The following is a 25272-nucleotide window of genomic DNA, read 5'->3' as shown; positions in this document are numbered from 1 at the left end:
TATAAGCCGAGCTCGAGCTCGGACAAAGTACCCACCCTGGTGAGCCAAGCTTGGACGTGAAATGGGGTTCATGTCAAGCTCAACAAATATTCAACGAGCCAAGCTTGAACAAGCACTACCCACTCAAGCCTGGCTCATTTACACTTCTATATAGAGATGTCTACAACATTAGAATTTAGGACCAGTAAAGTCGCTCGCAACCCATCCTCTCCTACACTGGGCAGGTCACAAGCATTAGACTTTGTTTGTTTAGTGGCCTGGAACTATAACAAGATTTGGTTGATGCGAAAAAATAATAATAATAATAAATTAGAATGTTTGATATGAAAAAATGAAAAAATAAATTAAAAAAAGTTTTCTAGTATTTTTATTTATTTAAATAGTAATAAAAATTATTGATGTGATGAAAAAATAAGAATGTTGAAAATTGAATTTGAGATAAATAATATGAAGCTTTTTTTTTAGTCCATTGGCAAACAACCCCAGGGACTTCCACCCTGTGGGTGGGCCAAAGAGGGAACTCTCGATCATTGTAGGGGTGGTCATTGGGGACCCGCACCCCACAACCACCTTTTCCCACTTTGTGAATGTGGTCGCAATGGTAGGAAAGTCTCATAAGACCCCCCACTTAAGTAAGGGTAACAACTGGTTGTGGTAGCGGTTATTTCTTCATAATCGCAACTAGTTTAGGTGGTTATTCCATTTTAAATAACCACAACGACAGTTATGCAATTATTGAAGACCGCTTATGCAATTCTTTAATATAAAACTTCAAATTTGTTAATTCAAAGGAGAAACAACGTTCATATTTCATAATATTGTTAATTCAAACTACTAAAGTATTAAGGCCATTATTTATTTGTGATTTATCTCATATCTTATATCTTAAATGTGATCCAATAATTCAAAACATTACAAATTCAAAACAATAAAAATAAATAAATAAAAACCACTACGACTTGGCTAGTGGCTAGGGTTTTTTTATAATTTATCAAAATTTTAATATATATAATCCGGTTGCCCTATTATTAACCGGATTTCTAAATGCCTATAACCAACAACTATAACCGGCCTAAGTAGCTATTTGATTATATGGTTGAGGTTATTTCTGGTTATCTGATTATCCTATTAGCAGTTTTAGGGGCTTATTAGTGGTGAGTGATTATTAGCAGTTCTCACATCTTAGTCCTGATCTCGAATTATTATATGTTTTCTATATTCTTGGTTTTCCTCCTCTGAATTTGGCTCTTCTCTTTCTTATTTTTTCTTAGGATAAAGTCTATTTAACCCCCTCAAACTACCACCCAAATGACAATTTACCCCTCAAACTATCAATTGCGACAATTTACCCTCCAAACTACTAAAACAATGACAATGTACCCCCAATTTTTTTTTTTTTAAAAAAAAAAAAAAAAAAGACGAAATTACCCTTACTAAATTAAAAATAAAAATACTAAATTTTAATTTTTTTTTCAAAATTTTAAGGGTATTTTAGTCTTATTAAAAATTTTGTAAAGGTAATTTCGTTATTTTGTTAGCATTGGGGATGTATATTATCATTGTTTTGGTAGTTTTGAGAGTAAATTGTCTTAATTGATAATTTGAAAAATAAATTGTCATTGAGATGGTAGTTTGAGGGGGTTAAGTGAACTTTACCTTTTTTATTACTTGTATCACTTTATAAATCATGCCGTTGATAATAATCACTCTGCTACTCCTACTCTAGATTGAGTTGTAAGGGACCCTATCACTAAGGGTGTACAAATAATTGCTTATAAACGATTACTAATTATTGGACGACCATTCCGCTGGTGATCCCTTACCTACCCGTAGAAGTCCTCTCATAAACCACCTAAAATAAGGGTGACTCACCAAGAAGTTCCGCCGTCCACATTTTTCGATAACCATTTTTTTCAAAAAAAAAAGAAAAATTATTTTAAAGACTCAATAATGCATCCACTTTTGTTTATTCCACATACTTTTCTGAAGTTATTTTTTTTTTTTCTGCGGACAGTTGTCTTATTGTAAAAGGTTGCAGTAATTGACGCGTTGGGTTGACCAAGTCATGTGTGATTTAGAATAAAATAAAATAAAATAAAAAGGTATTCCATGAATAATAGAATGAAAAGTATATGAGCATTCTCAACAACCGACTCTAGATTTTATTAGTCATATGTCATGTCTGTTGACCGGCTAGGGTCCAAATTTCTAACGAAGCAACTCTTACGTCAACAGACCACACTGGATCACGATCAGACCTACGTTGGTCTGGCGTGCTAACTCAGGGTTGGGTCCCGGTCAACCGTGGGTCACTCCCAAACTCGCGTGGGTCTGACTTCACCCAAAGGTCTTTTATTTATTTGTTTTTTTAAAAAAAAATATATATATATATATATAGAGATATTTTGATATTTTTAACCGTTAAATCTGAGGAGGGGTTCAACAAATTAACTGCAGTTAAAAGTTCAAGGGTTCAAATTTAAAGATTTTAAAGTTTGAAAGTCTTGTTAAATTGTGTGGTAATTCAGGTGTGTAAAGTGAAGTTACCCTTAAAATTTAATATACATTTAAAAAAATCTTAAAATTTACTTTATAGGTAAAAATGAATAAGTTAATTAAGTAACTTGTAAAGGAATTTCAATTTATTGAAAAAGTAAATAAGTATGAAAAAAATTTGAAAAAAAAATTATATAACACAATAATAATCTTATATATAATTGGGTTGGGACTAACGGACATTAGACAAATTTAAAAAAAATTAACGGTGGGAATTTATCATACATTTCGATTAACTCATAAAATAAAAATTCAAAAAAAAACAAAAAACTTAGAAATTTTACGGTTTTAGGCCCAGGAATTTAAAATATATTTACCTTTTTTTTAAAAAAAAAACTAAGTAAGAGAAATAAGGGGTAATTTTTTTTTTTTTTTTTAAATAATATCAATTTAAAATCAAGAGAAGAACACCCAAATAATTAAAAGTAACCTTATTTCCTTTCAACCCTTTCCCTATTTTTGTGTTTTACTCTCCTTGCCACGACCAAGAAAAAGAGACCACAAAAACAAAAAGTTGTCTTTTACCAAACTCAGGACCAGTTTTCCTTCATCCTCTTCACTCCCCTCTCACCTAGCTCTCCAAACAAGGGGGGGAAACGCACAAACGCACAAGGTTGAGGATGAATATTGAAAGGGATGAGCTGGATGGTGTCGTTAATTTCCTTGTACAACACTTGTCCCAGCGACTCGTAGAAGCAAAACTCTTTCATGGAGTGAAGGATCGAGTTGAGTCACTTCATAGGGAGCTCACATTGATAAATATCCAGAACTCCGAGGGGAGATGGAGCGAGCATCCCATAGTGAAGGAGGTAGTCGAGCAAATCAGGGATGTGGCTTTCGAGGCTGAGGATGTTATTGACAAATTCATTCTCAAGGTTGGAGAACAGAGGAAGAGGAACTGTATGGGAAAGCTAATTTATAGCTTTAACCATGTAATAATGCACTGGGTTGTTGCAAAGAAGATAGAAGGCCTCAACAAAGACATCAACAAAATCTACAGCAATAAAGACAAGTACGTCAGAAAAGCACTAGTTACTGTAGACACGTCGGAGGTGGCACTCCACAAACGAAGGAGAGAAGTCGAGGAAGATGACGTGGTGGGCTTCGTTGATGACTCAAGGATATTGGTGATGCAACTCACTGATAAAGGGTATCCTAATCGTGACGTCGTTTCAATCATCGGCATGGGCGGATTGGGCAAGACGGTTCTTGCCAGGAAAATCTACAATGAAATCAAGGAATGCTTTGATTACCATGCATGGGTGTATGTATCGCAAGATTTTAAAACTAGAGAGCTGTTTATCAAAATTCTAAAGAAGATGTCAATATCAGATGAGTTGAGAAGGAACCTTGAAGTCATGAGTGAAGATGAACTAAAAGAGAGGTTGTTCCAATACTTGAGAGGGAAGAGGTACCTTGTAGTCATGGACGACATCTGGAAAACTGAAGTCTGGGATAATGTAAGATCTGTCTTTCCTGATAACTCTAATGGAAGTAGAATATTGATCACCAGCCGCATAAAAGAAGTGGGTTTACATGCCGGTCAGACTTTTGGTCCCTACTTTCTCAAATTTCTTAACGCAGATCAAAGCTTGAAACTCTTCCACAAGAAGGTGTTTCGAGGTGGAGAATGTCCTCCCGAGTTAGAACCTCTGGCAAGACAAATCGTAGAAGGTTGCCATGGCTTTCCCCTTTCAATTGTGGTATTGGCGAGCATTTTATCAACCAAAGACATGTTATTCCACATATGGTCTAGGTTTGTTGGTCAAGTAAATCAGATCCTTACTCATGATTCACCAGTATGCAAGCAAATACTGTCCTTAAGCTACACCGACCTGTCTCAGCATTTGAAACCATGTTTTTTGTATTTTAGTGTGTACCCAGAAGGTTTTGAGATCCCTGTAAGGCAATTGATTCACCTGTGGATGGCTGAGGGCTTCATACAGCAAACTGGTGATAGGCATATGGAGGATGTTGCTGAAGAATATTTGGAGCAGCTCATTAATCGAAGTTTGGTCCAAGATGCTAGCAGGAGGACAGATGGAGGAATAAAGACATGTCGTATTAATAATCTTTTGCGAGAACTCTACATGTCAGAGAGTGCCGAAGAGAAGTTTCTTGAGGTTTGTACAGATGTATCTACAAACAAATCCCGCAGACTTTCCATCCAGGGTAGCCCTCGTCGATGCATTTCTTCAAACCCCTCTGATCCTACACGTGCCCATACTTTGCTGTTCTTTGGCAAAGATAAAGGTGAATTTAACTTCAATACAGATGCCTTGGATTGGGTCGTCGAAAACTTCAAGTTGATTCGGGTGCTTCATTTCGAGCATTTAGAACTCCACTCCATTCCCGAAAGGATAGGCACATTGAAGTATTTGAGGTATTTGAGGATAAATTTATCTAATGCAGTAAGTGTACCAGATTCCATTGGCAACCTTACGAAGCTAGAGACTCTTTACATAAAGGGTAATCTTGAAGAGGGATGTTTGCCAAACGGGATATTTAAGCTGGAACGTTTAAGAAATCTGTATCTGAATGGGAAACTACCGTTGCCTTACCATGTGGATCAAGCTTTATGGAACCTCCAAGTTCTGTCAACCGCAACACTTTGTTGTGATTTTCAAACGCAAATTTTGGGTGTTGTAGGGGACAGGTTTCCTCGTGTAAGGAAATTAAAAATACGACTTTTGTTAGAATCGGACATGAATGATCAGGGCAATGGCCATGAGCAGAGGGAATTCGACCGTTTGTCAAGGCTCCACCATTTAGGCCATCTGGAAATACTGAGAATTGATAATTGTCCAATGCTTCCTACTTCACTTCCAGATACCATCACCAAGCTAACCTTAAAAGCAGTTGACTTCGGAGTTGGCGGTGGCTTGAAAGTACTAGGAGAACTTCCTAGTCTTCTTATACTGAAAATACAGAGTTGCCCTGTTGATGATGGTGGTCTCCACATCATTTCAGATTCGTTTCTTAAACTCCAAGTCCTCAAACTGGAAGGTTTGACCCTTAGAGAATGGGAACTGGGGACAGGTGCAATGCCAGTCCTGAGGCATTTGGTTTTCAAGAATCTTGGCCATTTGAGCATGCTCCCTCGGGAACTACCGAATTTGACTGCCTTGCGAAATGTAGAGGTGTTAGAGAGCAACTTAAATCTGGTAGGGATGCTTCAGGAATTGGAGACGATAATTGGGTTTAAACTGCTGATCATTCCTTCCGTCAGTGCCTGACTTCTATTGAAATCTGAGGGATTACCGGTGACCTCATCCGACCGGGGGAGCTATAGCCTAGCATGCTGGTCTACTTTCTTTTTCCATTTATTTCTCCTCATTCTAATTATCTTTATCTTTATTAATAGTTGTTTAGTTGTTAAGTGTTAGTGATAGGATGCACTTCTATAAGAGTAATTTATCTTTATCATATTTCTTTGTAATGCTTTATAAACCCATTGAGCTGACGAATAAAAGAAACACGAGTAGTTACTTATTCAACGTATAATGGGTTTTTGGTTTGAAAATGATTTATGTGATACAAAGTAAATAGAACCGCGGAAAGAAAACCAGAAATGTGGAGCAAAACAAGGAAGGCTTGGTACGAGAAGATTGTGAATACCTACACCATACACAGCTTTGACATGTCCAGATTACTAATATGGCAACTATGATGTGGCGGATTCACTGTTAATTTTTTTAATCCATTAATCACATTATAAAATTATGCGACTTCTTTCAGAACCTGCCACTTTGCGATTTGACAATTTGGAAGATAATGCGAACTCTAAACTGATCTGCAAGAATTAAAATAGTAATTAACGTAGATACTCCTCTAACAGAGAGATTTAACCATAACTCCACCAAACGTCCACCTATAATATTACCCAACTCTTACTCTGCAAGTTATCCCAAAAAGAACAAAAAATAAAAAAATTCTTGCTCTGCAATTTTGTCCTCCCAATAAATCTTTTTACAAGTCATAAGCAGTGGCAAGAAAAAAACTAGCACCTCGTACAAACATGGAGGGCTTAATCTGATCTACAAATTGCCTATAAAGATGGGCGTTTAAACCCAAAAGCTGCTACATTTTCACCCACTGGTGTGGGGTTATCATCTAACAATTCAAAACTATGAAAGCCGTATCCCTTCTTCCTGCTATCATCCTACACTTCGATTTGCCAACGGTGCCGTGCAAACGCTAACAATGATTCAATTAAACAAGCTTGAAATTTTAAAAAGTCCATTCTTGGTTTAAGCAGGCAACTTAAGCTTTGCATTGTTTTTCCAGCTGCAAAACAAATGATTCTTAATGTTATTCATCCAATACCAGAGTGTCAAGAGGAGGATCATAAGATTGTGAGAGTTAATTACCTAATAAAGTAGTAGTAAAAGAAATCTGCGTATAAAGCTGTCTGAACAAGACCAGAGACACAAGCTGCAAAATCAAGAAAAGAATTTTAAGTATATCTACAGGCACCAAGACATACAACAAACAGTTTGTTTCCCAGTGATTCTAGGCATAGCTTACCTATCCATCGACTGAAGTACGCCTCTGTGAAGTAGCGGTATATCCAGTTAAGGATGTAGAACGCGCGATATGCCCTGCACAACAAAAATAAGTACTCCCGCCATACGTTCAATTAATATATATGCATGCTATATCTTTTCTTGCTTATGCGAACTATGAAGCAGAGACAGAGACATGAATCAGCAATAGAAAACAAGATGAGAACCAGGCAAACAGAAAGTTTACACTTCAACCGGAAACAGAAACAAGAAAGGGTAATACGTTAAAATGTTACACAAAGCTGCATACAGTTTTGATCTATGTTACATCAAGCGTCAGATTTGGGTATGTACATAAGTTTCAAAAGTTTCATTTCCAAAGGTTTTCCACCACATTGGAGTATCCAATAGACACATACCCTTCGGGCTATCTTGAAATGGGTTGGCAAGGTGAAGTGAAGGGTCCAGGAAACACTAAATCATAACAATTGAAAGCTAATAAGCTATCAAAAGGAGCGTTAGAAAGGGGTGCAAAGCCCCTTTTTTGCTCCATCTATTGATAGATGAAAAGGCCCTCCTGATGTCGATTCAGTGACTCAATACAAATGCAATATTATAATGTATTTCACAAGTACTCAAAATTATCAATTGGCACCCAACTTATGGAGGGGGAAAATCAAAATAGAGAAAAAGAAAGGTCAGACACAAATACAAAACCGAGAACTCTAGCTTTTAAAAGCTTCCCATAAATTATGGTTATGTTTGTATGTGTGAGTATATTGTCTATCATGTCAATTTTTTTTTTTCTCATCTGTAGAGAGAGAGAGTTTAATTAACGTCTCTCAAATGGGGTCAGAATTCTTATCTGAGCTAAAAACGTAAGTAATGATATAATTGAAGTTTTAGATGCAGGCAGGTACAAACAGATACCCATATCTATGGTCTAAATTTAAAGTACTCGAAAGATGGACTATGGAGCATACCTATCCAAAAAAAAAAAGATGGACTATGGAGCATGAAAAGGGTGTTGTATCCTTTCCAAGAAATATTCTGATTTCTTAACTTACTTACCAATAGAACATATATCTAACACACACACAGAAAAACACAGGTATTTATACACATACAGGTGTTAGAAAGGGGGGCAAAGCCCCTCTTTTGCTCCATTTATTGGTAGATGAAAAGGCCCTCCTGACGTCGATTCAGTGACTGAATACATATGCAATATTATGATGCATTTCACAAGCACTCAAAATTATCAATTGGCAGCAAATTTATGGAGGGGGGAAATTAAAATAGAGAAAAAGAAAGGTCAGACACAAATACAAACCGAGAATTCTAGCTTTTAAAAGCTGCATCCCATAGATTATGGTTATGTTTGTATGTGTGAGTATATGTATATAATGTCATATTTGGGAGAAGGCGGGGTTGTTACACTGGCATGTGTAGAGAGAGAGTTTAATTTACGTCACTCTCAAATGGGGTCAGAATTCTTATCTGAGCTAAAAACTCAAGAAATGGCATAATTGAAGTTTAGATGCATGCAGGTACACACAGATACCCATATCTACGGTCTAAATTTAAAGTACTCAAAAGAGACTATGGAAGATGTAAAGGGTGTATCCTTTCCAAGAAATATTCTGGTTTCTTAACGTACTTACCAATAGAACATATATCTAAACACACACAGAAAAACACAGGTATTTATACACACATGTCACATATATCACTTTTTTTTTTTTTTTTGGTAAAGAGTGATGCATTAAGAAAACTAAGGAGCAACAGAAACAATCCTTACATAGTACAAACACAGCAGGGAGCAGTAAAAGGTGCCAAATATGCAGGGGTCTCAGTATAAACAACTAAATCTGCCACATACTTATCATCATGTCGTATTGATAGGTGAAATTCTCTATCTTATCCTGATACATCCATAAATGTTATTTTACACAAAGCTCTGAACCTTCAAACTGTATCAACCTCTACTATGTGGACTAGTAACAGATCTTCTTTGTACATGAACAGAACACCTTGTTTACCTCCCCCTTAGTTTATGACTTACTAAAGACTCTTTTTTTTGTTGACAGGTGACTTACTAAAGACATATTCCTATGGGTGCTAAGATATATAGACATAATAACCAATACAATATAAAATTGAATATTCCTCAGGTATCTGCAAAGAATTATGCATGCACTACTGATATACCTTCCACACAGAGATACTTAAATATAAACAAAATACATCCCAATGTAAAAATCGGTCAAGTATCATCCAATTAGGCAAAACACAAAATTTCAAATTAGAGCTGCCATTATTAATCTGGCAACAAAGTGACTGAGACACTAAAGTAAAGGAACAGGAAGATCACAGTAGATATATTAAATGTAATGTTGGAGTGAACAATATGGTTTGTTTTCTATGGACGTTTGGTATAGGACCACATGAGTGTCATAATACAGATCACATTTGCAGAAGCAAAATTTTAATGGAGAAATGAAGTCAATAACACAAAAATAATAGTAAAAAATTCTAATTTTGCTAACACACGATAAAGAGAATTCCTAAGAGCAACACTACAACAAAAAAAATAAGCATACCCAAGAAAGAAGACATATTGCCCAGTTAAATTGTCCACGTTTCCACTTCGTTGTAGCAAAACCAACTGGGGAAGAATCGCAACTGCCTCCAAGTATATTGAAAATGCCCAGAGGATCTGCAATAGTTACTATAAAATTAGTAACAGGTCATTTTTCACCTGTATGATTTGATAATACATGAGGGAACAAACTAGGAAGCTAGCATGTATGAGACAAACAAGGGGTTGGATAGGTAGCTTTAGCAGAACAAAATTATAGAAGAGAACCATATGTAACAGGTATTTACTATGTATTTTAATGTTGACTTGCATGTGACAGGAAGGACTGAGGATTGACCAGCCAATTAGAATAGCTTTAATTCCACATAAAAATATTGCATTAAAAACATAATTGTTTTCTGTTGTGCTGTGTATAGGCTATAAGCACTACGGCAAGAATTGGACAAGATTCACTTAATCAAAACTGTGGACTACGCAAAATTAATAGTCCTTGTCATTGTATGATACACCATTTTTTTTATAAGTAATTACAATATTATTAATAAAGCGCAAAGGGGCGCAACCCTAGTACACATGAAATACAAAAGATGAGCCCCTAATAGGGAGAAGAATAAAACAAATTCATGAAAACTGCTAACGTAGGAACATCTGCTCAATGGTGTGCCACCATATATGATACACCATGATATGTTTTTGATGAAAATTCATACAACATTCTAACGTGTATCACATCAGCAAAATAAAATGATATATATTCAGACTTCTAAGACAAACCATATCCAAAACAAAAGATGTGTTAGGCCAAAAATATATCATAATAATGTACCACATGTGATTATGCTAGATAGACAAAGAAGAGGCTCTTTTTTTGGCCCTTTTTTTAAATATCATACGAAGGCACTTTTATTTTGTTTTCCTACAAAAATTCATTAAAAGTTTAAGATGTCAGCACTCATTCAAAAGGAAGTTATACAAGAGAACAAGTATAGAGGCACTTTCTTTTAGGATTCATAATTAGAACTACTTTCCTTCCTTCAAAAAAGGAACTGATCTAGTAGGGAGACTATTCATATCAATGTGATGTAACCCACACACAAGATTTTATTCAAGGTCAAATAAGTCAATCCAGTGTACAGTAAGTAAATCAGTCAACCCCAGGATCCAGGTGAAACAAAAATGCCTAATCAAATTTCCACACATCGTGTAGACACTAGATAAGCTAAAAAGTAATTAAAAATAGAAACATATGTATAAGAGCCAAGTGTAAAACCTACAACCATAGTCACACAAACATGTGTGCATGTGCAGGAGTGATGAATAAGATACACATTCTAGAATTATGGGCGCAATGCAACTGGGCTTGACTGGGGAGAAATCTTCCCTGATCTACATAAAGATATCAGCTCCTTTATAACTAATGTAATGGAAATGTTGATGAGTTAAAGCTTGCTAGGGATTGTGTTAAAAGAGCTTAAAAAGTGCTTCTTCTTTTTCTTTTTTCTTTCTTTTTTTTTTTTTTTTTCAAGTTAGTACTTAAAAAGTTGTGCCAAGCAAAAATGGATTCATATGGTAAAAAACTTTAAAAGTACTTCCTTGACTTTTTTTCTATGAAAAGTCTAAAACGCACTTTTGGGAGAAGCTTGAAAATGAAAATTTTTCTAAAAAACTCTCTTTGGCTTTTTCAATAGATAAAAGCTCCTATTTCCCAACACAATCCCAAAAAGGCTCTTAATACCTGTGATGAGTTGATACACCCACAAGGAGTTGATAAACAAGTTTTCCAGCCCTTTTAATGCCATCAACACTATTCTTACTTGATAACAACTTAATTCTATTACTTATGCTAATTTTCTTACTAGTCATGATTCTACAACTTAAAATTCATTACGCAATCATGCCAATGAAGTGTTTATTACTATTAAATATTAACTATCACAATCCAAAATCAACACATAAACCTGATTAAATTTGCCTTGTTCTGATCAAGGTCTTCTGGGACTTCGATACATTTTGATAGGTATTAAAAGGAAGCTCTACATCAGTTTGGCCAAGCTTCTAGCTAAATTGAACAAAGCAAACTGAGATGCACCCAAGCATGTATAGATCTTTTTGACACACATCATAAAATAAACCTCATATCATTGTATTATCAAATAAGGTCAAACTAATGAATAAGGGCTTCCAAAACAATATACGGAGGCTTTGGGTGAGGAAGCAATCTTAAAATAATAAGTAACATGCAACCAAAACTCGGAATCACAGAGAAACTACCACTGTTCAACCATACATGAAAAAAGCAAAAAATGTAGATCTCAATGAACCAGACCATAACGCATAAGACTAAAACTACGATATAAAGCTAGAAGAAACTTATTCCAGAAATTTGGAATAGGGCCAATAGGCATTCGTCATAGCTCCTGAGAAATCGCAGACATAATCAAGCTCACTAAGAAAAAATTATCTCAAGATGACTAAGTTAAAATGAACTACCTCTTTAAACGTAAACTTTTCATTCACAAGAAGTGCCAAAGCCAAGCTCCCAGCAACAAGAAAATAGTGGCGAAATGTATCAAGCTGTTTATCATATGAACGGCTCACCACCCGGTCCATCCGCATCCACCAAACGATCATTGCAGAGCTCGCAATGAACACGAGCTTCATCACTGTGTTATAGACGGAGATAAAGTCCGTTAACACGTCCACGTACCGTGCCAGAAACACCACCGCATAAAGCCACTGAGTCTTAAACGAAATCCCTGACATGATATCAAATTATCAACCAATATCAGCATCACCAAGTCTTTGCACTCAGCCAAAACCTTAATCACACCTACAATTCGTTCTTCCCTTTGTTTCCTGAGAAAATGAAAGGAAAGCAAACAAATAGAGAGCTTTCGATTCTCTAAATATTCACAGGTCACTTCGTTTAACCTTATTAAACTGCTTACCAACACAGACTTGTACCATTCCTAGACAGGAACAATCAAATCAGGAAATGTAACACTATCTGATCTTCATTTTGTTGTTGTCTAGCATTCTTGACTCATCAAAATTAACATGCCCGCTAAGAATTAACTTGCGGGAAACCAGATCCCATAAGCGGTACCCTTAAACATGCTTTCCATAACCAACAAAAATACATTTTTTGGACATTCATCTCTACTGACAGAAGCTATCCTATTCCTCCCAACAAGCAACGACCGACCGCGGAGCCTTAGCCCTTAGAATAAAATTCTAAACCGGCGCGGCGCACACAAATTACCAGCAACCACAACAACAAAAAAAACCCTAATGCTCCATTTTTTCACTAAAAATGTAAATAGATTAAGAATAAGATGGCCAGAACAAAGAAATTACATCAAAATCTGGGGAAACAAATAAAACAGATTCAAATTTTCGTTCATCCGTTGATTTTATTTCCACTTTCCCGCATTTTCTCGGGAACCAAACAGAGTGAAAAAAGATGAAAATGTTGCTTAACCTGCGCACGACTTGGTGGTGTAGATTTTGAGAAGCAGGACCAGGATGCTGACCAAGTGCGTCATATCGCCGGCGAACCTAAAGATATTCATGGCTTTTCCGAGATCAAATGGCGAATATTCGTGCCCTAGACTTCAGCGATTCGCTGCGAGTGTGTGTGTGTGAGAGAGAGAGAGACACAGCGAGAGGCGGGGGAAGGTGTCGAATGAAGGATTTGGTGGAATCGAAGATTTGTGAAGAGACTATAAGAGAGGGGGAGATGACGTGGCAATCGGAAAATGGCTTCTCTTTGCCTCCACTGTGTGTTCTGAGGTGGAATATCGGATTTTTCACAGCACGCGTTTTGGCTTCCGTGTTAACTTAACCCTCGAGTTTTTTCAGATGGGCGGCGCTCAAAACGGTGGCGTGTCAAATTTGCTACCTTTTTTTCTTTTAACACACACATATAAATTAAGTTTAGGAGAAACTTCACTAAGGACCCCCAAACTTTCACCCATTTTGAAATACCTTTCTTGAATTTTAAAATCTCTCAATTTAGTCCCTTAAACTTTTAACTGCTCTCAATTTGGACCCTTCCGTTAATTTTAGCCGTTAAAAATTCAAAAAAAGACCAAAATATTCCTGATTTTTTTTTTTTTTAATAAAAAAAAGTTTTAGAAGTTATAATTTTATACAAAGGTTAGGAGTATAAACGTCATGTGACGTTTAAAATCTGACGGAGGGGTCCAAATTGAAAGCAATTGAAAGTTCAGGGGACTAAATTGAGAGATTTTGAAGTTCAGGAGAGGTATTTCAAAACGAGTGGAAGTTTGAGGATCCTTAGTGAAGTTTATCCTTAAGTTTATAGTAAAAAAAAAAATCAAGAAGAAAAATGCTAAACATCTCAAATTTTTATTCCAAAAGTTAGTTTTCAAATGATGTGTCACCATCTCATGAGTTGGTGACACATTTCTCAAAATAATAAATCTTATGAGATGGTGACACATCATTTGAAAACTAATTTTTTTTTAAAAAATTTTGGACGTGTAGCAGTTCTCATCATTTGCATAAATTGCATGTGTACGATTATGAACAAAGTCCATAAAATGCAGATGCGGAATTAAGATATCGTGTGTCCATATAATGTGGTTTACACCCCTAATTTTTATGCCTCGTATTGTTAGAATATATGTTCATATTAGGATGATGATTGAAATCATTTTTTTTAGTAGATTGTAATCAAATCAATAAAAAATTGATTATCTCTCGATGATTTGTTATTGTATCAAATAATTGCTTTATGTGTATTGTTTTACCTATTTCAAATCTTTTATAAGAGCAAAATGTAGTCCATTAAGGCAAGTGCCTAATGGTTGACGTAGGTGATATAACGCTGAACCACTCAAAAATCTTTTGTCTCAACTCCTTATTTTCTCTATTTCTTCTACTTTTCCCTTTAATATTTCATTTCATTATTAAATTCTTCGCATATAAAAAGTAGTCAAATCAAATAATATGCCTTTGATTTGAATAGGAAGCATGCTCAAGATGGCTAATAGCATGCCTTCGTGAACAAAAATTTAAAATTTTAAATAAACGCCAATAAAAATTTAAAATTTGTCGATGATTAATGCAAATGCCAATAATTTTTAAGGAGTTTAATGTAAACGCCAAGAAAATAATTTCTCATGTTTATTATTCAAACACCATAAAATTTCTCAAAAATTTTTTAAAGATGATTTTATAGAAATATAATTTTTGTATACAATTTAGAGAAGTGCTAGTTTACTTGTTCATATATGGTAGTGTCACATTGCATTACAACATTTAAGGATGAAAATGCGGATACAATTATTAGTAATATCCGTATCCACATAATGCAGTTATCATTTCATTATGTGTTCTTCTAACAATGGTTCATTTCATATACTAATTCCATGTAACGTTTACTTATTAAGTCGTATAATTACCCTTTTTTTTTACCTTTTAAAATATTGTTTTATAGAGGGCACAAATTTAGAATTCGAGCAAGAGAAACAGAGGTAGACACGACTACCTGAGTTGCTATGGTTATTATATATGATCTTTGCTTGGAGGATTTAAGTAAGACTAAATAGAGAGTGGATGTCACTTAGTGTGTTTTTGTAATGTAATGGATCTATTTACTATTTGATGAGGACATGTATTGAGATATGTTTCAAACTTAGCATGTATTTGTGTTTATTAAGGGGTGAACTATATGTTATGATTACAAAGGAATGTAATGGTATTTCTCATAGATTCTCCTTCCGCTTCAATGAGTGTGCTACACGAGCAGCCGCCGCTCTTCCTCCTTTTTGGTTCACGCAAAAAATTCATGCCTTCCCTCTATCCACTTTCGAGTCGACTTAGATGATCATTAGCTCAAAAACTTATTGTGCCAAATACCTACCTAAATTAATAAGTAAATACTTAGTACGTTTTAGATTAGCAGGTAAATACGAGATCATTCCTACAAGGATTGGTAAATTATATTTAGAAGTAATTTCCTATTTAATTAAAAGATAAAATTCAATTGTCACGATTGAATTTAATATAAAGAAATACAATAAAAGATAAACTAAAACTAAAAAGGATTAGGGTTTTGATATCCACCACTAATCAGACTAATTAAGATAACAATATGTCAATGCTCCAATTATACTGGTATATTTAATGTTTGTCAACCTAAGGGTATGGGTGTCTACTCTTTAAGCTATTGATTTTCTTAAGCAACAAATTAGGCATGTGTGTATACTTTAATTCTTTTATTTCTTAAAGGATTTAGCATGAATGTATACTAAGTTGTTATTTAAGAAAGCATAAATCTGTGAAAATCGACAAACACATGAGGCTTAGGGTATAGGTGTCTACTCCCGGTTCCCCATGTTGATTAACCCAAGAATCCGGTGTGGATTTCTTTTGTTACTCTTATTAAACCCAAAACTCGATCATCCAAATTGATTTAATTAACTAGTATATACCACATGCATATATTGATCAGGCAAACACATATGAAGAATTAAAAATAACAAGAATTAATCAAGTTAAATAAACCAAAATATAATTGTAGTAAAGGCGTCAATATTGAAATCTTAAATAGACATGACTAGGGCTTCAATCTAGCCACATTTAAAATATAAACTATATAACAAAATAAAAGGTGGAAGAGAAGAAAAACCCAAACTCCTCTTGATCTAACCTTCAGTTCTTATTCAGAAATTGTGCCTCTTTCTCCACACTTTTTCCTATAAGCTAAGATGTCTATTTATAGGCTTTTAGAAGTCCTTGTTACACTAATAAACCTAAAAAATTTGTAGGGTTTAATCATATTACAAGTGGAACTTGGAATACCCTAATATGGAAGGGCATTCTGGCTGCAGCTTATTGTTTTCCAGCGCATGGGTGCAATCGATCGCAGCCTGTGTGCGCTCGATCGCACGTCTGCGATCGAGTCTCCTTGTGTGCGCATGAGAGCATGCCTTGCGCTCGTCTGGTCATTCTGCTTGTAGTGTGCTCGATCGCAGGAGACCTACGATCGATCGCACTACCAGAGCCTCCAGCTTTTCCCAAATTTGCTCTTTAAGCTCAATACCTCCAGGTTTTCTTCATTTTCTTCCAAATGCCTACAAAGACAAGGAAAATACAGAAAATGAATAAAATGGCATAAACTAATAACACTAAAGAATTAACACATATAAGTTTAAGGGCTAAAATATAAATATTTTGGCATTTAACTCGGACCATTAGCTTCCAACTCATCAGCTTCGACGTGTTGACGTTGTTGATCAATAGCATCCACTTTGAGACATTTAGCATTCAAAAGAAGTCGCCCCTAATGATTAGATTTTTTGTAGTGTATGAATAACCCTAGATCCAAATGAAGTGTCCACTATGCCTACATCGTCGGGTACCTTTCACGTTGGGCCTCGCAGTGGTGCTCCTCTTTAGTGATTATGGCCTAGCCATTACTAGTGACCCATTTCTTGTTGTGGTTGTCAGCACTGATGTTGCAACATGTGTTACTTTGTGTAGATCTCCTCATGATTGGCCCTTCAAACTATCATTTCATATGATCTTTTTATTGGATAGCGAGTTAAAAATTCGATCGGCCTAACCAATTATTTGGCTCATTCCCAATACAATTTATATTTTTTCTATACTGAATTGTTGATTATACTGGCCTCTTTGTTGGTTTGATCAACTCATTTTCTTTTTTATATGATTTATTGCATGTTTAAGTACGCGGAATGAGTATGGAACAACTATTAGTGTGAATAAAATTACTTGGAATGGAATACTATTATTATTCTTTAGTCTAGTTGTAAAACTAGAATAGAACCATGAATATGTATTTCAATGTTTGGTATAATGCAATACACAGGTAAATAGAATCATATCATAATCAAATTTTCTAAAACACCCTTATATTACAATTTTAACTTACATTTTATGGAATTTTTTTTTTTTTTTTTTTTGGTTCAAACTAATATAATTGTTTTTCTTTAATTCATCCCACATAAGAATACCCAACAACAGATAACATTCTTTTTTTACTTAAATAAAACATTTAGCAAAGAACAGAAGTTTACTAACGTAGACTAAATTTAATGTGCATTTTAAATGTTTATAGACACTCGGCATTATTTTAAATGAGTTGAAGGATATTTTCTCCCGACCAGTTTGGAGAAAATTTCTATCCTTCAACAAATATATAAACTGCAATTTTGCAAGTTCAGGTTTGTGATTAATACCCAAATTTCAGAATCACGACCCAAATCAATCTAAAATTATCAATTCCAAAAAACCCCTCATCAATCTAAATTTGCAACAAGCATCAAATCAATCTCCTTCCCTTTTTTCTTGTTCTTGTTTTTTTTTTTTCTTGAAATAAAAAAATAAAATAGCTTAATAGCACACACTTATCTGTTTCTTTTTATTTTCTGCCACAAAACAATTGTATTCACAGCGACGTGACTAGAAGAAAAAAATTGGAGGCTAAGCTGGTGGACCAGATTAGTGGACTCCACTCTGACCCAGATCCTTCCTTCTCTCCCTCTGTCGGATTAGGTGAAGTTTCATGTGGAGAGAGACTTAATAGCTGTCGTTTAGGCAATCCAAGTCAAAGCCTTTTGCGGTACGCTTGTCGTCCTTTTTCAATCCACTTCAATTTCTAGCTATTTCCCAGAATTTCATCCAAGGATTCATTCACTGTGTCTCGGAACTCGCTACGATGGGTTGTACCGGATCTTCTCGGGCCAAAGGGGATGGTAAAGATGCTAATTTGCTCACTTCTAATTGTAAAGTTGGTGTTTCTTTGGCATTATTGAAAGAAGCGATTTTTTTGGCAAGAGTGTTGTTTTGTGCTTGCAAATGTTGCTTGAATGATTGAACTGTTAAATTTAGGTGGACATATTTTCTGGGTTTACTGTAATTTCTATATGGGTGGTCGGTCTGGGTTCTGGGTTCTAGCTTCAATGCTTGATGTTGGGATTGGATAAGCCTCTACCCTCATAAGAAAACAAATGAATGTGTGTATGTAATTATGGATATTTTGTTTGATTTGATAAGCGTTTGATGGCAAATGTTAGAATTAGCACCAATGGTGCATCTCAACTATTTTCTGCTTGATATAAACCAATAGTTCAGGTCATTCTTGGGTGAAAAATCTCAACTTTGTTGTATGTTTGTGATGCGATTTGTTTGATGTCATTTGGTGGACATTTTCCACATGATGAGCAAGGATGGCAAGTGTGTGAATCAGATTGACCAGCTGCCAGTAGTTTGTCAGATTCTTTGTTTGTCCTGATGGATGTGCTATTTTTCTTATCAGAGAAGGAAAGAAATACGAATCTGAGCCTCAAAAGATTGAAAATTAGTAAGATCAAGATTGAGTAGATTGAAAAATGGGAAAACAAAAACCCAGAATTCTAAATTGAAATTGTAGATCTGAACAATGATATCGCTATCCACTGTGATATGAGATATATGTTTGGTACTAGCTTCCTTAATACCCCAGTTGGGTGTGAAGGACAAGCAAGTAGAGTTTGGAGGATCTTCCAAACTCTGTAATTTTAAATTTTTGGCATAGATGCCACCCATGCCTATTTCTTTCCAGCCTTGGTTCTCTTAGGAATGATCATTAACATGCATGTTGAGAGAGCATAGAGAGATGGTTCCAATAGGCAATAAAGAAGTCACAGCTCTCCAATCTTTGATTATATGCTAATTCATTGTCTATGAACTCTGACCTGGACAATGTTCAATGCCATTACCATGACACAAACACCAGAGCTAGTGTTGTCACTGAATGAAATTTTCCATGTGCTTTTGTATCTGTTCTATATTTCTGGATATTTAGTATACCAGAGCTTACTTTTATTATGAATGATCTATATTGGTATGTGAGATTGATAGTTTGATTCCAGGTTTATTTAGTTTATTTGATGGAGTTACGCTGGTTTTATATTATCTCAGAGGCTGCTAAGAAAATTCGGAAGCCAAAACCGTGGAAGCATACCGAACCAATTACAAAGACACAACTAATGCGAATGCGTGATGAATTTTGGGATACCGCCCCTCACTATGGTGGCCAGAAGGGTACTCTTTCTATGAGACTTGTATATGCTCTCAGAGAATGTATGCAGTATGCACAGATATTGTTTAGTTATTAAGTTTGTTTTGTCAGATTCTGCTAGGCTTGGATTTCAAAATTAGTTAAAGTATCTAATGACAAATCCACTCCAAACCCTCCTAAAACAGGAGTTACTACAAGCTAAGGGCAGGACATACTTATCTACTGTATAATTGGGAGAATAAAGATTGACATTTTACTTTCTTGTTTGCTAACTTTTCTGTATGGCTTGGGTGAAAGTTCCAATTTCATGGCCCATGTGTGACAATCATGAACCATGTACTGCACACATAACTTAAATGGGTTCTATAAAGTCACAAAGCAGGAAATGGACACCCAGAGGATTAGACGCAATGAACCTTGGTGTCGGGGGTTTGAGATAGATTAAATATGAAATGTAGTAAATTCTTATGGCAGCAGCTGAAGCACTGACTCTATAAGTGAGCATCTCGGGATGAGATTTCTGTCAGTGGCTTTAACCATTTCATAAATAGACTTAGTAATGTGGGAAAAAAAAATGGAAATATGGTAATAGGAGAAAAGAGGTTAAAAATAGTCATAAAGGAATATAACTAGAGGAAGAAAACATCAATATTGCATATGTGGCAACAGAAAAAAGAGAAAAGATTACAATTAGGAAATTGGTAGAATGGAGTATGCTTAGAACTTCTTTTTTAAATAATTTTCAATGTGTGAGCAAGTATATTTGTCTTCAAGCATATTTGTTGCTTAAGGCGGTAAGTATAGCTAGAGAGATTGTTGAAGTTTCTGTGACAAGCATCTATAGTAGATATTGAATTGAAACTCTAGCAGTTACTTTCTTTTGGTATTATAGCATAATATGCAGAAGAATACCTTTACTTAAAGCTCGTAATGAGTGATTGCAAAGTACATGAATCAGGCCAACTCATTTGTTAACAGTTTGATTGTTGCGTGCTTCAGCCTCTTAGATTTTGTAGAATGAAATTTTGGATTACATTTTGTTGGTTTATATAGACTCTGTGCCATATGCTTGTTGACACAAATAGGCAGCATATGGATGGTTAATGACTGATCCAAAATTTAAGATGCTCTCATGGAGAATTTATGTTCAATGCAGTCCCTAATGCCTATTTGTTAGCATCACGAAAGCTTTTGTATTTTGGACATTGGCATGGTTGCACTCATTGCCAACAGTTGTGTGATATTTTTTTGTGTCAGGTTAACTTGCTCAAGCATGAGCTGTGACATGATAAAAATTGCATGTTTGTTCTAATTGTTGTGACCCCTGGTTGGGCCCTTCTTGTCTCTTTAAGTTTTTTTTTTTAAAAAAATCACGGAGAAAGTATAGTTAAAAAGTTGCTCTTATTAACCTCTGCTTTACCTGTGTCTATTTCTTCATGCTGGAAGCAAATATTTAACTAAGCCCGGTATCAGTTCGTAGGAAGAGGTCACTGATTCTGGTTATCAGCTGACACTAATTGTGAGAGTTTCCTTAAAGGTTCACACATTTCATTGAATTGGAACGTATCCTTACTGCATCAGCCTGTAAGGGTAGTTGGTGAATGTCTTCCCTGTATATTAAGCATTTTCCTCTCCAACTGAATGGTCCAAAAGTTCTCTTACAAAATTTTTAGAAAGAGATTTATCGTAGAACTTTATATAATATGACTGCTGTTGTTGATTATGACCAACATCCTTTTAGAGAATGCCTTTGGTAGAAGATATATAGCCTGCACAGAAGTAGATATATATTTATAACTCTGCATGAAGTTTTTCACTGCCACGGTACAGACCCGGATTCGATTCCCGGCTGGTGCATATTGCATAAACAATTTAAAAATGACTTGATTGACTTAAACTTATCAAAAAAAGTTTCTCACTGGCATTCTTGTGCTATGTTTTTAACATGCCAATCGTTAATAGCTGTGAAAATGAACTAATGTTTTTAATCATGTTGGACCACTTTTATTCTAATAACCTAAACCATGTCGGCTGATGGTTGAAGAAGCTAAAATTAAAAAATTGATTTAGATTATGAAATTGTAATAAATCAAGATTTTGCTTGTCACAGTTTATGGTTACTGGGAATATACTTCAGTTAACCAGGACAAAGTGCTCTCGGTCAGCAAAACAAGTTGGATCCTGTTGAGTGTAGGTCTTATTAGTTTAATCTTCTACAAAATTGTTTCATTTCCTAGCTACCTACATTGTGGCTGTTTAATTACCTTGATCTGTCATAGTTCACTTGGCAAGGTGCATATGCCATTTGCCCGTTCAGTAGAAGGCTTGTTTTGCCTGTCTGGTTACTTTTATCACCTTCACTCTATCATGCTACCTATTTGTCTCATTTGTCTGTGTACTTGTGCATAATATGTACAATTTGAGATCCAAATTATGTAACTCTTTTTAGTGAATCCAAGTTTGCTTTTGTTTATGTCATTGTCATTGTTTTAGTTGTTATTGCTTTTACCATCCCGAACACTCTGGCCAGAAATATTGATATATCAACTAGGAAAGAAAAACTGACTAATCTGAAGTTAGGAACTCTCGAGTTTCACCTTCTGTTCCTACCAATCCTTGGAAGAATTTTTGGAAGTTCTGATGTTTTAGATGCTTTAGTTATAATTTTTATATGAGGTGACTGGAACCTATCATCAGTGTTGATGATCATCCATCTTTTCTTTTCTTTTCTTTTCTTTTTCTTTTTCTTTTTTTCTCCCTGCAGCTTTAAAATGAATACTTATCAATGTCTACATTCGCATTCACTCATATGGTAGTTCATCTCTTATTAAGGTCTGAATTGCAATCACTTATTAACGTCTAAATCCACACTCACTCATATATCATAGTAAATCTCTTGGACAATGCAGATGAGTTATGCTATATTTTATAGTTTTACTGTCAATGGAGTTCTATGACGTTTGAATGCCCACCTTCACATAAACATTTGTTTAAATCTTGTTCCCATTTCTGTATGAAAGTAGAATTTAAGTGCTGTACTGTTATTGCTATAAGGCTAAAGTTGCATGAAGGTTTTCAAAAAGTTAAATTTTAATCTGGTTGTTTTGCTCCCTTCTTCTTGATTATAGTTATCAACATTATAGTATATGTTTATATTTTGATGGATACATGATAGTTATATGTGCTTTGCAATTTACAAGTATAATTAGTTTAGCATGCTAGGAATTGTCTTGAAGAAATAATTTCTTAGTGTTTAAGAGAAGTAAGAAGATATCTGAAGGGTGAATGTTTGTGTTCTTTCCAGAGATATGGGATGCCCTTCAAGCTGCTGCTGAAGCTGACTTAACCCTTGCACAAGCAATTGTGGACAGTGCTGGTGTGATCGTTCAGAGTGCTGACTTGACAATCTGTTATGATGAGAGAGGTGCCTCATCTTTCCCAAGATAAAAGCAATTTTTATAAGGCCCAAATGTGAGAGTTTTTATAAGGCCCACTTGTCTGAGCAGATTTTGGATAGCCCGTTCTCCTGTTCGAACAGATAGATGGGCTCCATATGAATTCTCTCATATTTGCTGCCCGGATTGCTAGTTGCTAGAAATCCAAATCCTCCTTCCCCCAGTCCCTTTTTTTTTTCTTGCTTTCACTGCTGTTATTCTAGTTTTCCTTTTCTATCCAGCTTACAGAATTCCCATTGCAGGTGCAAAATATGAATTACCCAAGTATGTTTTGAGTGAGCCAACCAATTTAATACAAGATAGTTGACAAGAGGGCAAAGAATACAGAACTTCATTGAGACTGTAAATTTTGTATATTGATCCCATGGTCCCTAGTGTTCTGAATCTTGATAGAGTTGATGTTTTTCTCTATTTATTTTTCAACCCCAAAAAATTGTTGTGTTAGGAGAAATAAGATACTATAACTAATTAAGTTTAAGAGGCTCTTAAGGAAAGGATGCAAGGTATCAGCACTTTCTTTTTTACCTTCGGCGGCATGGCTTCAAGGTAGCCTTGCAAGGAGCTATCAGCTGCAAGAGCGCAATAGTTCAAATGCTGAAGGACTTATGTCTGAATTCTTAGGGGCGACAACTCGTGTTCATGTATCAAGTTTGGGGGCATAAGAATATTTATGTCAATTTTAACCCGACCCATTTAATTAAACGGGTTAGGCTTCTAAATCCAAACTTGTTAATTTTGTGTTGAGTTTGTGAGTCATGTAAAAAATTGTCATTCTTAAATGGCGTGTGTTGAGTCTAGATTGTGTCAATGCATGTGTATAAAACTATATAACTCAACCCATTTAACGAAACTCGTTAATTTTATGTTGAATTTGCAAATTGTGTTAAAAATTGCTACACGAATGATTTTTGAAGAACTTGGTGCATGATTTGTGTTTTGTGCCATAAATGATGTATATGTTTGGGCCCAATCGCAGCATATTGTTACTGGGATGGACGGTTTTGGTTAGTTTGATTTGCCCAATTAGCAACAATTGTCGCACTTAAAACCTGAAAAAATAAAGAAAGAAAGAGAAAGAAAAGTATTTTATCTCTACTTGACATGTTCTACCTGTTATTTTATTTGGTTGCATTTTCATCCCAGTACTTTCTCTCTCTTTCACCGTTAGAGAACATATAAGTTGGGAAAACAATCTTGTACTGTAATGTTCGTATTAAACTTGGGTGATAATTTGTATTCTTATTTGAGTTCAAGTCGTGTCAAGTCATGAGTGGAAGACTATATAGGTTAATCATAACTTAACCCATTTATGTAAACAAATTAGATCCCTTCATCTTAACTGACTAATTTGGTGTTTGGTTTGTGTCGGATTCATAGGTCGTGTTAAAATTTGTCAATCCTAAATGTTATGTGTCGGGTTCGAGTTATATTGAAACATAAGTATAAAATTATATATATCAACCAGATTAAATCCTTCAATTCTACCGATATTGGTTAATGTCAAATTTACGTCACATAAAAAATTGTAAGCTATGCACCTACGTGTGCCTAGACGACTAGACTAGACTATAGGGGCCATGCTTTAATAGGTTGCTAGACTATAGGGCCATGCTTTAATAGGTTGGTTAATTTCCTACCTCTAGGGGTTGCAATGCACCTAATTAGATCAACTAGTTAACTCTCAATACAATATTTTAGCCAAAACTTAGCTCCTTGTGCCACCCCCTATTGCCCCTATAGGGTTAGCAAATTAAGGAGTGCAAAATGGCTGCAAAGATGCACGTTGGCACGTGATTAAGTAATCACTAAAAAAAAAAAAAAATGTTTCTCAAGACTACCTAGAAAGTAAAATAGATTGGAGATTGGAACACAAAACCATGTTGTTGTCTCTCCGGAACTAGACAAAAAAAGTACCTTTTTCAATGAATATAAATCATTCTATCCACCAACTATACTAAAGAGGGTCAGCTGCAGTAGATGATATCATTATATGTGTTTCATTAAGGATATATAATTAAGGATTTTGGTTTTTTTTTTTTGTTCATGGTAACTTCAAAATGCCCATTTCCATATACTATTAATTTAGTGGTTTAATTATATTTT

At 35.2% G+C, this 25272-nt stretch overlaps 3 protein-coding genes across 3 annotated transcripts; 2 read left to right on the top strand and 1 right to left on the bottom strand.

The window, feature by feature from the left end:
* Nucleotides 1-3176: 3176 nt before the first annotated feature.
* LOC132169328 (disease resistance protein RPP13-like) lies at nt 3177-5792 on the top strand. The gene has a single exon (XM_059580380.1). It carries the CDS (start codon nt 3177-3179, stop codon nt 5790-5792), a length of 2616 nt encoding a protein of 871 aa, XP_059436363.1.
* A 607-nt stretch (nt 5793-6399) lies between these two features.
* On the bottom strand, nt 6400-13509 carry LOC132170647 (ER lumen protein-retaining receptor A-like). Its single transcript, XM_059581701.1, has 6 exons — nt 13142-13509; nt 12151-12416; nt 9662-9777; nt 7084-7157; nt 6927-6990; nt 6400-6843 (listed from the first exon to the last, which is right to left on the bottom strand). The coding sequence occupies exons 1-6, from the start codon at nt 13230-13232 to the stop codon at nt 6807-6809; spliced, it is 648 nt and encodes a 215-aa protein (XP_059437684.1). The 5' UTR covers nt 13233-13509; the 3' UTR covers nt 6400-6806.
* A 4607-nt stretch (nt 13510-18116) lies between these two features.
* On the top strand, nt 18117-23966 carry LOC132171302 (uncharacterized). The gene is made up of 4 exons (XM_059582586.1): nt 18117-18407; nt 19615-19737; nt 23019-23138; nt 23412-23966. The coding sequence occupies exons 1-4, from the start codon at nt 18371-18373 to the stop codon at nt 23474-23476; spliced, it is 345 nt and encodes a 114-aa protein (XP_059438569.1). The 5' UTR covers nt 18117-18370; the 3' UTR covers nt 23477-23966.
* Nucleotides 23967-25272: the final 1306 nt, after the last annotated feature.

The sequence above is a fragment of the Corylus avellana genome, chromosome ca2, assembly GCF_901000735.1.
Source record: "Corylus avellana chromosome ca2, CavTom2PMs-1.0".
NCBI lineage: Eukaryota > Viridiplantae > Streptophyta > Magnoliopsida > Fagales > Betulaceae > Corylus > Corylus avellana.
The sequence above is the reverse complement of the archived record's forward strand: the minus strand, read 5'-3'. Positions and strand labels throughout refer to the sequence as shown.